Genomic DNA, 19,239 nt, shown 5'->3' with positions numbered 1-19,239 from the left:
TAGCCTCCCCCTTCCCGCCATCTTAGATTTGTGCATCCACACAGTCTCTTTTAAAAAGTATGGGACTGAGTCACCCTGCAGAAGCCTGGCTTCCGCCGAGTCCTCCACAGTCAACCACCTGGCCACATACATCAGCTGCCCCGCCAAGTAATACAGTTCAAAGTTTGGCAGGTTTATGCCCCCCTTATCACAAGTGTTCTGTAGTTTCCAAAGGGCCAGCCTATTCCTGGAGCTGCCCCATATGAAGCCCCTGCACATGCCATGGAGTTTCATAAAGAAGCGTCTGGGGATCAGGTATGGGACATTCACAAAAAAGTGCAACAGTCTGGGCAGAACGACCATTTTGAGCAGAGCCGCTCTCCCCATCATGCACAGGGGTAACCTAGACCAGAACGCCATGCTATTCCTAATACCTTCAATCGCTTTCTCTGTATAATGTTTGTACTCTATCTCTATTTTATGGTAAATATTCACACCCAGGTACTTGAATGTAGCGGTCATCCAGGGTATTCGCAGGACGGGTAGCTCCACCGATGGGGTGCTCCTATACCTTCCCAAGGGGAACAAGCTAGACTTCCCGGGGTTCACCGATATGCCCTAGAGGGTGGCATAACGATCCATCACCTCCAGCACATATTGCAGGTTTTCTTCCGGGTAACGCAGGTAGAGAAGCACATCATCTGCATACAATGATATCAGGTGTGTACCCCCCGTCGTGCGAATCCCTACCCCCCCGCGTATTGTTGCCGCAGGCATATTGCTAGCGGCTCTAATGCCAGGATGTATAACATGGGTGACCAGGGGCAACCCTGCCTGGTCCCCCTGCTGAGTTGCCATTTGTCTGAGATTGTGGGTCCAGTTTTAACTCTCGCAATCGGGGAACTGTATAGCAACTGGACCCATCTAGTATATCCTGGTCCCATTCCGGATCCCTTCAGGGTTGCTTTCAACCACGGCCACCGCACTGAATCAAAGGCTTTCACCACGTCCAGCGACACGATAGCCATCTCGCTCAGGTCTTCCTTGGTTTGATCAATGATATGGTGCAGCCTCCTATGGTTATCTGTGATATTTCTACCGGGGACATAACCCGCTTGGTCTGGGTGTATCAACTTGCCGATAACCCTCTTTAGCCTGTTGGCCAGCACTGCCGTGAGTATTTTGCTATCCTGATTAAGCATGGACAAGGGCCTGTAGGACCCGCATTCCATGTCCGGCTCACCTGGTTTCAGGAGCGGGATGATCACTGCCTCGCGGAGGGACGCCGGCAGTTCCCCCCCTCATAGGCTTCATTTAACATGGCCAGCAGCGGCTGGATTAGTTCCTGCTTGTATATTTTGTAAAATTCGCTGTGTAACCCATCCGACCCGGGCGCTTTACATGTAGGGAGGTGATGTATCACCGCCTCCAATTCGTCCGCGGTTATGGGGGCGTCTAAGTCTGCACGTTCTAGGTCATACAAGGTGGGCAGCCCCACATCCTCTATTGTTTCCATTATTTCCTGGCTCATATCCTCTCCTGTGTCTTCATATAATCGTCTATAGTACTTGAGGAACTCCCCATTTACCCCCTCCTGGGCGTTATGAATTCGGCCTTCTGCATCCCTGACACCTCTGATCACCGAACGGGGGTCTCATTTTTGTATAGCCATGCCAGTAGTCTGCCTGGCTTATTCCCCCTGCATGTAACCTCTCTGTATATTTCTTATAATTTAATTTGCATAATCTGTCCCAGAGTTCGCTACAAGCTAACTGTAAGTCTTTTACCTTGGCGCTGTTCTCTCGGGCGGTCTTCTCACTTCGAGTAAGGCCCTCCAGCTCTCTTTCTGTTTCCAGCAGTTCCCGTTCAATACCCCCTTGGAGCCCCTTAGATTTTGATATGGCTACCACCCGCATCACCACCTCGAAGGCCTCCCATACTGTTCCCACAAAGCGTACACTGCCCGTATTAATTTCAAAGTATTCCTCTATGGCCACCCTCAGGTCCTCTCGAAATTCTGCGTCCTGTAGAGCCTCAGTTCTGCGCCTCCATGTCGGGATACGCGCTCTGGGGGTTTGGTGTTGCCACTCTACGATCAAAGGCGAATGGTCGGACAATACCCTGGCCTTGTATTCGGCCCCCACCATTTCTCCCGCTATCTCCGCTGCTGCAAACACGTAATCCAACCTTGTGTGCAGGTCATGTGGCGCTGCATAGTGCGAATACTGCCTATCCGTAGGGTGTAGCCTTCTCCACACATCCTCCAGATCGAGGTCTATCAATAGTGTCCTCAATGCTTTAGCTGCTGGCGCTGGCTTCCCTGATTTGTCATCTGACCTATCAATCCTGGGGTTCAGGATGCAGTTAAAGTCCCCTCCCCACACCATCGCGCCACCCACCAGGGGGCTAATATTACTGTATAGGGACCTAAAATAGGCAGCTGTATCATCGTTAGGGGCATACAGATTTATAATGTTCACCTCTCTGTTTTCCAGGATCCCCGTCACCACCACCATTCTGCCCTCTGGATCTATTGTCGAGCTAAGCAACTGAAACGGCACGTGCGTTGCCATCCAAGTGATCACCCCTCTTGCATATGCCGAGTATGTGGCACCTATTACACTACCTTTCCATTTCCTTCTGACCACCTCCTGCTTCTCCTTAGTGAGGTGCGTCTCTTGTAGCAAGGCTATGTCAATACGCATCCTTTTTAAATACATCATCACTTTGTTGCGTTTTAGATAACTATTCAGATCCCGCACATTCCAGGTCACCACTCTGAGATTACCCGACGCCATCTACTCGATGTACTCCCCCCCTCCACCCTCCTCTCCAATGTCTTCCCTGATGACCCTTTGTCCGACTCTTAGCCCTCCCACCCTCAACAACCCCTCCCTTCCTAAAACTCTACCCCACTGCACACAACCCTTCCCCCTCCCCCCACCCTGTCCAGCCCCAACAAATGCCCAGCTCCATCCCTGGATCTCAGGCTCACACGCGTCTGGTCCTATCTCGGAACCGAGGATAAGGACTCCGCGGGGCGTCACCGATCTAACAGTGATCTACCTAAATGTAATTCTAAGGGGTTCGGGGATTGTCTCCCAGGAGCTCCCGCCCGTCCGAATAGGATAATTGTGTTCAACGGATCCTGCCAGTGCATATTTACTGCAACATATTCCCCACAAACTTTATTTAACACTATATTCAAGTGTCTCGCCAGCATGTTTTTGCTGCAACACACTCCCTTCAAGATTTATTTCATTCTAGATTCTAGTCCCAATGTCCTGTATCAAATCACCAGGGATGAAACCGCTGCGTGCTACTCATCTTCTACGGCTCCCGTCTGGATGTCCGGTTCTTGAGGGCGACCCTGCCTGTTCAGCCAGTCCATAGCATCCTCAGGCGTCTCGAAGAACAGTGTTTTGTTCTTGTAGAACACTTTCAATTTGGCCGGGTAGAGCAGCATATATTGGTGACCGGCCTCTCTCAGCCTCCTTTTCACCGCCCCGAAGTTCATCCTGCTGCGCTGTACGTGCAAAGTGTAGTCCGGGTACGCCGTGATTTTCGCCCGCCCCCTTTCTATCGTTCCCCCCTTCCGGAAGAATTCCAATATCTTTTCCCGATCCCGATAATTCAAAATCTTTGCGATCAGCGGCCGCGGGGGGGCAACCGGGGGCGGTCTCCTTGTCAAGGCCCTATGCGCCCTCTCAACAGCAAACCCCTGGGTCAATGCTCCGCCGGTTATTTCCTGCAGAAGCATGGATTCTACATTTTCTGTTGGGTTAGGCCCCTCCATTCCTTCCGGCAGGCCGACAATACAAAAGTTATTGCGTCTGGCGCGCCCTTCCGCCTCCTCTGCCCTGTTCTCCACGCTGCACGAGGGCATGAAGTTCCGATCCGTGGGCGGCACATGCTGCCGCATTCGGGGCCATCTCCTTTTCCAGGTTTCCGGTGCGCTCCGCGAGCGTACGCACATCTTGTCTCAATAGATTGACTTCCTCTTGGACCGCTCCGATTTTGAGGTCCAGACCCACTTTCAATTCGTTCATTGCCAGGCCCAGTTTAGTCTCTCAGGCAATCTTCAAATCTGCAATCGCTGCCAACACTTCCTGGATCCTGCCCGGTGTCTCCGCCACTGCGGCGGTAGTGTCCTTGCTTTTACCGCCTTCTGCACCTGTAGGGGTCTTAGCGTAGGCCTCCAGCGTGGGCCGTTTGCTTTTGGGTCTAACAATTTTGTTAGAACATCATGCAATGCTATTCAGGCGTGGGCCAGCAGCGCCCCTCCTCGTGCAAAAGTCTGAGTAGCACCAGGCCACTCTTGGCGTATCCGGGGCCGTTTCAGCTGTGTTCAGGTGTGTCCTTATCGCTCGCCCCACAACTAGAATGGGTTGTGTCCTACCACATACCTGCGCTCACTCAGTGCCACTATTTCACTGGTCGGGAGCCCCGGCTCCGATGTCTGTGCTCTGTGCCGGGTAAATATCCTGAGCCATGAGCTACGACGCCTGCACTTTTATGGCTTCACAGTGTTCCCATGTGCCAGTTCAGTTAGTTCATCAGATCAACAGATGATCTGCTGCAGTAACAAGTCTCTGTTATCTTGGCATATTCAATATTGTACATGGCGCCCAGTGTCCATGTCTGCGGCCGCCAGGGCACCGATGGTTATCACTATGCCCGGTCCCGTTGTTCATGGCTGTGCGCCATTTTGACATCACTCTTGGATAATTACTTATGGGCCCAGCATCAGTTCTTTGCTGCCCAAAAGTTTGTAATGTTGCATTGGCTCCCAGGGCACTTTCTTTGTCTTTTATTGTCCTTTTCACCGAACCACTTGTTATGAGGTTCCGAATCTCCTCATGGATCACCACCTCTAGTGTTACAGGTACGGTGGGTGTCTTGGTCATCCGGCGGTGAGTGCTGCAGGGTGCTAAAACGGGGTAGATCTCATTGAAGGATGCACCACGGCTCGGAGATCCTCATCATCTCTCATTGGCATCCGATTTATGGCAAACCTGTCTCATCCAAACTGCCTCATCCATCCGGGGTTCAGTGTGTCAGTACGTGTGCCTTCCTCATTTGCTTTGTCTGTCTCGTCTGTCTCGTGGCACCTTCTTGGGCAGCCCTCAGTCCGTCTCATGTGCTGCGCGGCGAGATTCGTCCTACTGTTGCATAGTTGTTGCGGCGGCTCATTTGTTTGGAGTGTTCCAGCCGCGGAATCATTGGTCACTCTCGGGTCGGGGCTGAGGTACTTCCAGCATTGCTTGCGGCTCTCAGTCATCCCCTGCAGGGGCTCAAGCAGCGCGTGCGCTCGGGTGTCATGGACTTAGCATGGACATCTCCTGCCCGATGTCGTACAAAGTTTGTCTGCAGAGGAGCAGTCTCCCTGCCGTGGGGAAGCGGCTCTGCAGCAACAGCGTTCGTACGGTCGCTTCACTGGCCCCCTTCAGGGCCGTTCCTCGGGTCTCAGCAGCAGAGTTCTCTTAAAGTTGCAACATTGTTGCAGCAACTTGTGTATTCAGATATCCCGGTCACAACGTTGTTACTTTTCTTGGCAGAGGCAGTGCCTTCGCGGCCCGCGGTTATCCAGCAGCGCAGCAGGGTCTCAGGCGGGGCGTATCCCCGAGCATATTAGGGACCCAGTGAGCATGCCTGCTCAGTTCCTTGTAGTGTCGCTTTCCGAAGGGGCAGTTTCGCGGCATAGGGAAAGCGGCAGTATCATATCAGCGTTCTAGTGACCACGTCGCTAGTTCCCCTCGAGGCCGGTCTTCGAGTCCCTTTGTTCGTTGGCATCCGCCATCTTGGATTTCGCCGGTCCGATCGTCTGCCACCCTGCAAAGTTCCAAACCGTCAGAACCATCCAATTTCCAGGGGGTCTGCCACTCACATACCAGGCCTCATGGGTTCATGACCATGTGCCTGCCTTTTTGTCCGCCACTAATACGTGGAATTGCACTTTTTCATCGGATCAGCATACGGATGTACGGGAGCTCCTACTCTTCCACGTCCTTTCACATGGCGCTCCAGCTACGCCTCCCGCTCTGGGTTAATTGCTATTGGGCAAACATGTTTGGCTATTAATAATAAAACATTAGAACAACAACCAAAAAGCCCTCAAGAAAAGAAAGTTAATGTTAGCAAAATAGAGATCTTAGACAAGTCAAGTTCTATTAGTATGAACTCAGAATAGTTATTTCAAGCACTTGAAAATGTTCTAGTGACACTAGTCGAAAAATGTGATTCAATAGAAAGCAAACTAGCAATACATTCTTTGTTATTGTACGATATTAGCACTAGAAGAAGAAAAAGTACAAATAGAGACTGGAATTCATGATCTCACCACACCTAATAGGCTGCATGAGTACAATAATGAATATAATGTAGTAGAATACTGTGCACTAATAAAGAAAAGAAGAGGAAAGGAAGCAAAAAGCTAATACCAAAGCTCTAAAAGACAAGTAAAAGCGAAAGATAACGGTAAGAAAAAAAGCTATGGACAAGCAGCCATGTGTAGCACTACTAAATCTAAACAGGTTAACAACGGATGTATAGTGGAGGCTGATGAAAGTGGTGAAATAAATGATTATGCAATAGATGAGACTGTGAACAAACAAAAGTCTAAAAAGATTGAACCCAAATCATTATCAATACATAAAGAAGCTAATTTAGTTGGAGATCATAAAGTCATTATACATGAACATCTTGCAAAAACTAGCATCAAAGATAAAAAAAAGGCTAGTGATGCTGATATTAGGGAGTTTTTCACCAATCCTCCCAAGAAACAACAGAACCAAGCTGAAATAGAGCTACAAGGTCCGCCAAAAAAGGTGGGAATGAAGAAAATTAAAAGCAGAAAAGGGTAGATACTATTGAAGAAATACTCACTGATGTATACAAGCTATATGAGAACACTACATGCTCACAAGGTGAAGATGGAAGAACGCAAAAGATAAAAGTAGATAAGAATGTGGCGAAAAATAATGGTAAATCACAACAAGTGAAAATAACCAAGGAAAAATTAGAGAAAACAACTACACAAGAATGGGATGAGTCTGGTGAGAGGAGACGGGTATTACAAATTGAAAAACTTGATATAGCTGAGTGTTGTTCTTAATAGAGGGGAAATCTTAACACTATGTTCTTCCATTGTCCCCTTGCGAATGATTGTCACAGATGATTTCAAGATAGTAGATCAGTTAGTGAACACTACTAGAATAGTAACAAATTTATGGTGCAATAAATGGTCAATCCATGAATTTATTCTGAGCCAAGGTAAACTGTTTGAGAAATTAGGATATACCTGTGTAGAAAGCTATATGCCAAAAGCAAAATATGAAGAAGAAATCTGTCAAGGGAAGTCTAAAATGAACAACAAAGAGGGCAAAGTAAATAATGTAAATACTATTAATCAGGAGATGATACGAGAAGATACAACTACTAGACCGACTGATAAAACAATTCTTGAAGGTTATTGGCAATGCCTCCCTGTAGCATTCAAATCCCATTTTGAAACGAGTCCCTGATGAAAATGAACTCAAATAATCTTGGAACACGCGAGGAAATGCACATTATACATGTGATGATGGACTTTTAGATAATATAGGTATGTTTAGAGTCATCGCGTTACAAGAAACCTGGATCGTAAATGAATGTGTACTTGATGGACGCAGTAACCTCACATGTAATGCCTCTCAAGGCCCTAGAGGTCGACCCAAGGGAGGTTTAATGATTTCAATTAAACAACCATGGACTGGAAGTAAACATATAGAATCCAGTAGCATGGTACTAATAGTTATAGTATCTTGTACTTCTTCAAACATTGAAAAATGTAGATTAGTCAACATATACAATCCACCAGGAGGAACATATAATAAAGAGAACATATTAACAACAGCTAAATCCTTGAAGAATTTAGCAATAAGACCCCAATTATAATAGTAGGTGATCTAAATATAAAACTTAATTGTGAGTCTGAAGTGACACTAGAACAACGGAACTCCGAACCCTTTGCCACACAAAATAACTCTAGAGAAGGTAAGGCATGGTTATCTTTGTTCAATAAATATCATCTGACTATACTGAATGGTAATACTCCCGGAGACCGCATGAAAAATGTGACTCGGATAAGTGGAAAGAGTATGAGTACCCTTCACTATATGATTGTGAATAGAAATGCTCAGGAGATAGTAAGTGATATGGCTGTTGGATATAGAGAAGAAAATGACCATTTGCCCTTATATCTTCTGCTAAAAGAGAAAGTAAAAATCAACAGTACATACCAACTGAATGGCGAGATCGGTATAAATACTGCAGGCAATCGTATTAAATGGAATCCAACTAATATTCAAAAGGGCAATGTAAGAGCTATACAATTGCTAGATACTTTTATTGAGAAGCACGAATATACTCCTATGAAATTAGAGAGTGAAACTTTTGATGGATTTAAAGATGTAACAGATAAAATTAAGGTAACAGTGATGGTAAAGTGTAAATACAGAACAATAAATGAAAAATGGAATCTGACACACCATAAGAAATTTGACAATGACATCCACTTAAAAAAGAAATTGCTAAGGTCAAATATTTGTGAATGTATAAACGAGAATGAAAAAGAAGGAACAGAGAAGATCCATAACCTCAAGAGTCAGTATAAGAGATGGAAAAAATCTCACCTGAAAAAGAAAGATGATGAGATATGGCTTACCTTAGCTAATGCAGCAAAAAACAAAAATGATCAAGCAATGTGGACCATTATAAATAATAAAAAGGATAAAACTCTTCCGGTTAACTGCATCTCGGAGAGTAGCTGGATTGTGCATGTTAAAAAAAACCTGGGGAGTATAACATGCTAAATACCAAGCTACAGAAAAAAGGAGATGATCTGGAATGGAACATACACCGTCGCTTCCTTGATAATATTAATAAAGTCATTGCCAAAATCAAGGGCTGCGGGACCAGATAGTACATGCAATGCACTATTGAAGCAATATCCTGAACGTTGGGCTAAGGCGCTGTATATACTATTTCAGTGGACTGGAAAATATGGAAAAGTCCAGACTCATGGAAAAAGAGCATTATTTTACCAATATATGAAAAAGGTCCACGTAAAAATCCGGGAAATTAAAGAATGTTAGCGATGTTTGATATCCCTTCTAAAACTATTGCAAAAATACTGCTAACTGAGCTCAACCAATGGATATCCAGCTGTGCGATCCTTCCCGACAATCAGTCTGGATTTAGAGCAAAGTGATACACACTCTCATAATAAAACCATTTTAGTTAGTGCAGTGGAATACTGCTGGAAGATTAAAAAATTACCTATATATGCTGCCTATATAGATTTTTCTGCGGCTTTTGATATGGTTTCACATATGAACCCTAGCTTGCGTCGCATCTAGATAGAAATGTGACTGTTAGCATGTGCCACACTCGTATGGAATTCTGAACCCTAGCTTGCGTCGCATCTAGATAGAAATGTGACTGTTAGCATGTGCCACACTCAGGATTCTTAACTTTAGCTCGCTCCGCATCTAGATAGAATTCTATTCTTAACATGCACCACACTTAGAATTCTGAACCCTAGCTTGCATCGCATCTAGATAGAAATGTGAATGTCAGCATGTGCCGCACCTAGATGGAATCCCATAATTGCAGGGACAGCAATGCCAACTAACCAACCAACTAACAACATCATCCCTCTGCATACACCTCTCAAACTCTAACCAAAGACAACCACAAGCCTTAAATGCAGCAATCCGCACAAGCTTCACAACAATGCAACAACAAAACAAACCACATCTAGACTTGCACAACAGGACACAACGACTATCGACTGTAAAACACCCCAAGCCCAGCCAACGGACCCACCGGGCTGAGGCTGCCAACAGCACATCACTGCTCTCTTGCACTTTTCCAGCTTATTCCCACTAACCCACCCACTCTCCTCCCCTTTTTCACAGCCGCCAGAGCGCCTGCGGACCACTTTGGTGGTGATAGTGCGTGGTACAAATGTCCTTTAACATTAACATAACATGAGATTATGGGCTAAATTGAAAAAATTGGGAATTCCACATGCTTTGCTGTATATGATACAACTATTATATCAGGACACATCTGTTAGAGTGCGCCTAGATTTAGAAGGAAAACTGTCAGAAGATATACCCACAATATGCGGTGTCAAACAAGGCTGCACCTTAGCGGCGACACTGTTTCATTTATATTTGGCAGATTTTTTAAGTGAAGCATGTCAAACACAGATAAATGATATTAAATTGGGCATAGCGAGGATGGGATGGTTGGGGTATGCTGACAATCTCCTTCTACTAGACTACACACCAAAAGGCCTTCAAGTAAAACTAAATGAACTTGAAAGGTTTGCTAAAGCCAATGATTTAACCATTAACATTGATACAACTAAAATTATGACGTTTGAGTGTAAGATGATGAAGAGAAACAAAAATCCAATATGGCTGATAGACAATAGACAGACTGAAGTCGTAAATTAATATAAATATTTGGGTATCATAATTGATAATAAACTTAAATGGAAAAAGCATTGGATTGAAACCAAAAGGAAGTGCATGATTGCTACGATGGCGCTAAGCAAATTTATTGGAGGTCAAGGGAATATCTCCATGTGTACTGTGCTGAAACATTATTCCGCAAAAATTGTAGCATATTTGGTGTATGGTGTTGAAATATTGGGATGCTATTTTAAAAATTGAAATAGAGAAATTTGAAGCAAAGATGTTAAAGATTTTAGTGAGAATGCCCAAAAATCTGCCATATGAAAATATTTTATTAGAATGCAATGTGAATAGTATCTACAGTCGCATCCAACTAATGACTGTTATACTATATGTCAAATTGACTAGACTTAATAACGATACATTTGCAGTAAAGCTAATGGAACAATTTAGATGTGGAGAGAATAATGCTGCGTTTTTAACACTATATAGATGGAGAGCGGTTTACAACAAATGGATAGGGAAAGATACGTTCAGCTGGTCACTCTTAAGTATCGCCCAAGTAAAAAGAAAATTGAAAATGAAGATACATGAACTAGATTACGACCAAAGGGTAGTCAATCTGGCGACCAAAGCAAATAGTGGATTCTTTCTTGACCATCTAACACTAAGAGAAAGGGAACCTCTTTATCAATATGCATATCCTGATTGTAATACCATTAGGTGGTATCTGAAGTTTAAATTGAATACATGTAATGTACTAACTATACTCGGAGCAAAGATTGGTATCCCTAAAGAACTGAGATACTGCAGACTATGTGGGATAAACACATTAGAAACTGCTTATCACATATTATGTGAATGTGAAAGTCTGACTTGTATACACAATTCTTATCTTATGAAATATAATAATATGTATAAATGCAATAGTTTAGATATGTGGCAAAGACTACTTGGTGGACATGATATGAATTTGATATTTTATATGATGAAATTTTATGTGACTACACTAGATATTTTAACTGAGCTATCAAATGGAATTTATGTGTTTTAAACAAAAATGTATTTTACTTGTGATGGATTTTGGATTTTACATGATTGATATGCAAAACATTTTATGATATAAGCATATTATTAATAAAATTAAATGAAAAATAAGTGTGTGGACTAATTGAACCTTTGTGGCAGCTGGACACCTCTTCCTGCGAGTTGAGCCTGATCACTCTGCCACTTTACCCTCCTTTAACAGAGAATTGCCTTTATTGTTGGCAAAGTGCTTTTGTCCCACCCAAGGGTTAGTTGATGTACAGCCCTCAACAGGGGGTGATACACAACTTGCTTAACAATTACTGATAAATATATTGTTTATCGAGAGCAAACATTTTTTGATCAGCTGAAATAGCCACCATAACTTTGGGTGAGATATGCAAATATTTAAAAACAAAAAACAAATCATAAAATCAAAACAGAGAAAAGGAACTGTAAATGTTGAAACGTTTCATATGGATGCCCCTACAAAAATGCTACAACCAGTGATCCCTTTTACCAGCAAGTCGTGCTGGACATGTATGAGAAAGGTAAGTGAAGATGTGTGCTGTTTCTAGTGGCATGACAAGATGCAAATGGGTGATTCGTGTATTGGAATTGATTAAACTGCTTACCTGATTCGCATGTTGTACTGCCATTTGGAACAAATAAATGAGACACTATAGCACCCTTATAACAATAAAAAGGCACAATATATACCATTATCATGTAAATTGGTAATAGGTCTGCCTCCTACGAAGCTATATACCTTCACGGTTTATAAAAAACAGTGTATGTGATACAGCACATTACAATAGATCACGTCATATGAAGGCTGCATCATTATTAATGCAGATTATAATAATTTCAGAAAACAGGTAGAAAGTACCACTTGAAAAAATTTGCAAAACAGACAAAGCATTTTACACATCATAAATACTTACATATAGCTTCGTTACAGAGCGACAGTGCGGCAACACAGTCTCCCTTCTGCTCCAGATGCAGTGACTGCTCAAAGATGGCATCTGCCTCCTGTATGGACCGCTCAAAGGTGTCACTCCTTCCTGCAAAAGCCAACACTGGATATTGTGTACTCATGTTCGGATCACAAAGGTTTTATGTTTTAAAAACATTAAGAATAAAGTAGGAATTACCAAACAAATCAACATGCAGTTAAAAGGATTACAAGTAATACACTGATGGTGCTGTATTTACTTTATAACAAGCATATATACATATAATCATGTATTTTTAAGAAACACACCAAGCTCATCGCTGAGCCTGCATAAATCGTGAACTAATCACATCCACCACCCCTGCTTTGATTTGTCAAAACTGTGGTAGAGTGCACCTCCCTAGATAACCTAGGCTCAGGCACAAAAATTAGAACCAGGTTCTACATTGGCACTGCCCAACCCATTAACTGCATACATTCCCTTTGTTGACTTTCATCCCTTGATTAGTTCCTAAACCAAACAAAATGTACTGCTTACAAACAAAAATAACAATTAAATGATTTTAAGTGTTATTGTCTCCCGTAATCACATAGCAGACAATAATAAATGAGAAGAAGAATGCTGTTTGGGATTCCCTTATTCATCTCAAACATCACGCGGTATTACCAACCACCAGGAAGAATCTCACTAACACAACGAGAAAAGGTGCTTCCGATTTGAGCCCATCAATCCCTGAGGTTTCACATTTTACATTTCCCCACAAACTTCAACATGGCAGCATCTAGTTCCAAGAAGCTGCCAAAAGTACCCCATACAAGACCCAGTAACAATACATTACCCCCCCTTTATCTTATACGGCATTCTCTTTCAATTCTTGAACAAGATGGAGAGCGCTTTCCTTTGTGTCAAAATTCCCCATTTAGCAGACGTTGCCAACTATGGTTGCAAAAGGGAACATAGCACAACCTGAGAAGAAAAGTCTTTTGCAGCAATCACTTCAGGCTACTAGCAAGATTGAAGAGCTACCAACCTGCCAGGTTCATGGCATTGTTCTCAAAGGACGTGCAGGCTACTCGTTCTGAGTGTCAATGTTCCCACTGGCAGTTTTCCACATGCAGAGGGAATTAGTCATACTGGTTGATGTGGTTTCAGAAGAGTGAGCTCAGTTTCACTTTTAGTTTAATTCTTTTTGTTATTGTGCGTTCCCTGCAGCCCTTCCAGGGAAGTGTTGAACATGTGGTCACCAAAGTTATGATACTATCTAAGTTTGTTGCTATCAGGAGATGGCCCGGGCACCTAATACCTAATACACATTTAAGTTTTTCTTCAAAGTTTCCGGTTTTCTACATATTTACTACCTTGTGGAGCAGGCAGATTGGCTGAGAGTTATACATGTCAACAACAATTAGTGTCCAAAACTCAAGGACACTCCCGTCCCATGCACACCTATTAAACTGCGGATAACCTTAGTCAAGATATTTTTTGGTAAGTTAATTGTGTTTACGGGTTACAAGGTTTTCGGTAAGTACAGAGAACATTTCTTGGTTATACTGAACTGAGTCAGCATTTGATTTAGTGACAAAATAAGTAAATTTGTGACATCATACATTAACAAACGATTAATAATAAGACAAATTGAAAAAGCAATTCAAAGGGTGAGCTCAACGCGTTTCGAGATATCCATCTCTTCCTCAGGTGATAAGGACGGTGCTTTGCTTGATTATATACATTTCAATTCTGTGTTTCTCAGTTCTGCAAACAAATATATTAAATTGTATCAGAATCAACAGCCTCGCAGAGTTCAGTACAGTATATAGTCGGTTCCATGTGATATTTTCGCTGCAAAAATTTTGCGATGCAAAAATATCACCATATTTTTCCGGCGAAAATAACACATGGACCCTGCGGGGGACACCCCCGCAACCCCTGCATCATTTTTCTAATATTTTCGCCATCAAAAATATTGCCTATGGCCGTTCCCGACGACCATATGTTCGGCGATATTTTTGCTGGCGAAAATATTACCTGATACCATATAGTCTTTGAACATCTTGAATATCTCCCTATGATCAATTGAATATCATTGTAACACTTCACCTAGTTGAATCTTATATAGTGGAAAGTATTCTGTATGGGCAGTCCATCAATGAGACAGCTGTGCGGTATTCAAAAAGGCAACCTGTGGGAAACATTCAAGTAAGGATGACATAATACTATGGCTGCAATACTCATTGGGCCTCATTCCGAGTACGGCGCTAACCAATGGCGCTATTAACGCCTTGGTTGACGCCGTACCCGGACCGGCAGCGCCTTGGTGGATGGCGGAATTACCGCCCCATTCCAAGGTTGGCGGGGCGGTAATTCCCCAATCCCCATTTACCCTTCCCCATTCCCATTCTTGCCCCATAGGGCATAATGGGAGTGGGGAAGGCGTCAATTACGCGTAATTAACATCAAGGTCCCTTAGCGCCATGGTTTTTAACACTTGCTAAAAGCAGGTGTTAAAACCACCATGGCGCAAAGGGAACTCGGAGTATGGCGGTAAGGGATTACCGCCACCGCTCTCGTTAGCGGTGGCCGCTATCCCTTGCCGCCATACTCGGAATGAGGCCCATTGTGTCTTTTTAGGAATGGTAAAGCCTACCTTACTAGAAAACTTAGTGGATGCTGTCTGTGGCCTCAAGTGTCAGAATTCAAGGGATCTGTAAGATATATTGAGATTCTGGTAAACAGGTGAATTAAATTGAAAGTGGAGAATACGTAAATTCTGGTAGAGTACTACAGTTGGCAAACTCACCTACCATATGCTGATCTTTACTGTAGGAGCCTCTTCTGTGTGTTGTTGGGAGGCGTTTAACTGTGCGAAAAGCCTGATTTAATGAAATAAATGGTCACATCCAAATATCGATGTATCGTGCATTCATATTAGTCATAGTTAGACTCATACTTACGTGGGGCATGTAGAGCACCGTAAGTACACTATATAGTCTGAATACTGTGGTATTAGCTGCTGCTGGTTCAGCATTATTTTCAAGATGTAAATCCTGTTTGGGAACATACAAACGGGAAGTGTGGAATAGTTATCTAGTGCTTTCAGGTCAATGCAAAAATTGCAGGAGTAGAGGGCATAGGTATTCTACTTACGATTCTGTTGTGCCGGTGTTGGAAGGTGACCGGAGTCAAACCTGGCACTTAGTGATTGCCTCGTAAGGATTTGCGATTGCCTCGTAAATCAAACCTGCCACTTAGAGATAGTCTAGTAAGAATATGTGTTAGTGTGAACGTAATGTCGTCACAGCCGTGCCGTACAGGTGCACTGGAACTTGTAGTTCTTGGATAATCTAATGACTAATGTTAGTAAGTTGCAGCATCTCAAGAGATATGACCGACGGTATTAAGATGGTTAGGGGAACAGCAAGTTTCGAAATGTCAAGGCATAAATCTCTGTTTACGAAGGGTGCATCCCTGGTGTCATTGCACTGATATCAGAGATTAGTTCAAGGTATTAGTAGTCATGAGGTGCATGACAAGCGTCAATCTAATAATTGGTGTAAGAGGCCATGTTCTGCATGGTTGATTTAAAGCATTCACTAAATAATGTTCGTCTAATGGTTCTACGCACAATGTCTAAACTTGACAGTTCATTATAAGGGAAATATATAGACAGTCGTAGTCGTAGTGACCTTAACTACATAGTGTATTCTGACATGGTAGCAAATTAGATTAGCAGCAAATTAGACAGGTATATCCAGTGTGGCAGAGTATAGTGTGCATTGCAGTATCTATTCATTAGCAATCTATCGATCTCACTGCTATTACAACAAATTACATCAGTTATAGACAATGTCATCAACTGTTTTTTGAGTGAAAGGTGATATTACATTCTTTCTCTATGTATACATCAAAGGTATATAGAACAGAGCAAGGTGAAATTACGTTTTGTCTCCATTACAGGGACAGGTTAATCATAGCAGGTCCCAGATTTTACTGCTTGTGAATATTTATAGAAAACATATGTTGCAATCGCAACAACGGCAATCCATTTCTCAACCATTAGTAATATGATCTAATTTATACATCAGATGTGTAAAGGACAATTTCATCAATTTGTTCAAAAAGTGTATTAACACGTAAATTGTACGGGGGTAGGCTGGGAGGGGCGATGAGCAATACATGGTAGGAACTTCCAATCGAAAGAACGTTACCAGGGGTAAGTAACTTGTTCTTCGAATGGATTGTGTCCTCCCACGTATTCCTCATCTTATGTTAGACTCCCAAAGCAATAATAATTTGGAGGTGGGAGTACCAATTAATTTAGATTTAATCATGGACCGAATGGAGGACAGCTTTTGCAAAAAACCCTCCCTGACTGGAGAAATAATCCAGACAGTAATGTATGGATAGACGACCAAGTGGCCGCTGAACAAATATAATTGATTGGGACACCCCTTTGAAGAGCCACAGAGGTTGTCATGCTCCTTGTGGAATGGGCCCTTAGGCCTTCCTTCGGGTCCTTGTCTGTAGCATTCGCCAATAGCCAGGATAATCACTCTGGAAATTAATTGTTTAGTAACCACAAGACCCATTTTGGGACCAGTAATTCCAAAAAAAAGTTGATCAATCTGGAGAAATGTAGCCATCTTGGACATATAAAAACAGGGAGCCCTTTTTGGGCCCACCCAATGTAGCCTAGCCTCCTCTTTTCCTGGCTGTGGAGGTGGGTAGAATGTTGGTAAGGTCATTTTTTGTGACAAGTGGAAGTCAGAGACTACCTTCAGTAAAAAAGAAGGTTTTACCCTGAGAGTGACTTTGTCTTTATAGAATATGATATGAGGAGGTTTGCAAGTAAGACCCTGCAGCTCGCTTACCCTGCGGGCTGATGTTATTGCAACAAGCAAAACAGTGTTTAATGTCAAGAGTCTTAAAGGACATGAGTGTAGCGGCTCAAAGGGAATACATGTTAAAAACATTAACACAAGACTGTGGTCCCAAACAGGTACATGGGATGAACTGGTGGGTATACATTAGTAAGGCCCTTCAAGAATTGGGCAGTCAAAGGGATCTTAAAATATGAATCCTCCTCTGAGGAGGCCTTGAAAATGGAAAGCGCTGCTAGGTAACCCTTAATGGTTCCAATCTGGAGCCCCAAATTGGCTAAATGTAACAGAAAAGAGCACCATGGGTGTGTCACATAGAAAATGATCTGCATTCTTATCCTTGCACCAATTACTCAACTTATTGCAACGGCAACGGTACAAAGATTTAGTTGCTGGCCTTCTGGCCGAAAGGAAAATCTCCATTACGTCATCTGGGAGGTCACACTCCTTGTATCTCACCCTTTCAGAAACCATGCGTGAAGGCTGAGTGTCTTGACCTCTGGATGGAAAACCCAACCTTCCTCTTGTGCGAGAAGATCCTCTCTTTGAGGAAGACATATTGGAGGGCAGATAGACATGTCCAGGAGGTCCAGGTACCATATCCTCCTGGCCCAATCCGGGGCAATCAGGATCATGGATTTCTGGAACTTTCTCAACCTCCTGATCACATGAGGAATGTCGGGGACTGGAGGAAGTGGAAATTCCCAATCCACTATGAACGCGTCTCTTAGAGCTCCTCCTGGGGGAAATTTGCTGGAGCAGTATGATTCACATTTCCCATTGACACTGGTCGCAAACAGATCCACTTGAGGGGTTCCCCAAAGTGTAAATATCTCTTGAAGGACTACCTGAGCTAGTTCCCACTTGTGGGAGACTGTGCTCTGCCTGCTCAGAGCATCTGCCGCCGTGTTCTGCTCTCTGGCTAGGTGAACTGCTGACAGAGAGATTCCATCTTGTATTGCCCGGAACTAGAGCTGAATTGCCTCTCTGCACAGTGGTAGTGACCCTACACCTGCTCTCTTGTTAAGGTAGTACACGGCCACTGTGTTGTCCATCATTACCAGGACTTTCTTTCCCCGTACCGAGGGCAGGAAGGCCTTCAGCGCTAGTCTAATCACGTCAGCTCCAAAAGCTTGATATGTAGTTTAGACTCCGTTGGAGACCAACGATTGCTGATTGTCAGATAGTTGGTGTGGGCTCTCCATCCCGTGAGTGAGGTGTCCATCACTACTGTTAACTCCGGCCATGGTTGCCAAAAAGATTCTCCCTTGAGAAGGTTGTCTTTGCAAGACCACCACAGAAGGTTCTGAGCAACTCTGCTCGGAACTAGCAAGTGGTTCAACATCTTGCCAGAGAACTGGGACCACTGAGTTCTGAGAGCCCATTGAAGGGATCTCCTTCTCAAGCGGGTCTCTGGCACCAGGAAAATTCAGGATGCCATGAGACCAAGCAACCTTAGAAAATCAAAGGCCGAAAGATGCTGGGCATTCTGGAATTTGGAAACCATCTGCAGAATGCATTGAGCTCTCACCTTCCGTGGCGAGGCTTTTCCTGAGGAAGTATCCAGGACTGCTCTAATAAATTGGAGTCTTTGGGATGGTATCAGGTGGGACTTCATGTAATTGAGGGAGAAGCCCAGTTTGTGAAGAGTGTGGCAGGTTACACTGAGATGTTCCCGGGCTTGTTCGGGTGAACAAGCCCTGATCAGTCAATCGTCCAGGTAGCAAGAAGACGTGAATCCCTCTCTCCTGAGACTCGCTGCCACCACCGCCATCAACTTGGTGAAAACCCTCAGGCAGAGGTCAGCCCGAAAGGCAGAACTCGAAACTGATCATGACAACTGTCAACCGTGAAATTCAGGTACTTTTTGTGCTTGAGATGGATTAGCACATGAAAGTATGCATCCTGAAGGTCCAATGATAACAACCAGTCTTG

At 43.6% G+C, this 19,239-nt stretch overlaps 1 protein-coding gene across 7 annotated transcripts in view; it reads right to left on the bottom strand.

Annotated features, from left to right (window-relative positions):
• Positions 1-19,239, bottom strand: part of USP54 (ubiquitin specific peptidase 54) — a 2,840,272-nt gene that overhangs the window by 777,803 nt on the left and 2,043,230 nt on the right. For all 7 annotated transcript variants that reach the window (XM_069610693.1, XM_069610692.1, XM_069610695.1 and 4 more), the window contains one exon: positions 12,416-12,535. In XM_069610693.1, coding sequence (XP_069466794.1) covers positions 12,416-12,535 — 120 coding nt within the window. The remainder of the gene's footprint in view (positions 1-12,415; positions 12,536-19,239) is intronic.

Source organism: Ambystoma mexicanum, chromosome 8 (assembly GCF_040938575.1).
Source record: "Ambystoma mexicanum isolate Mex_15411 chromosome 8, UKY_AmexF1_1, whole genome shotgun sequence".
Lineage (NCBI taxonomy): Eukaryota > Metazoa > Chordata > Amphibia > Caudata > Ambystomatidae > Ambystoma > Ambystoma mexicanum.
This window is presented reverse-complemented; position numbering and strand designations above follow the sequence as displayed.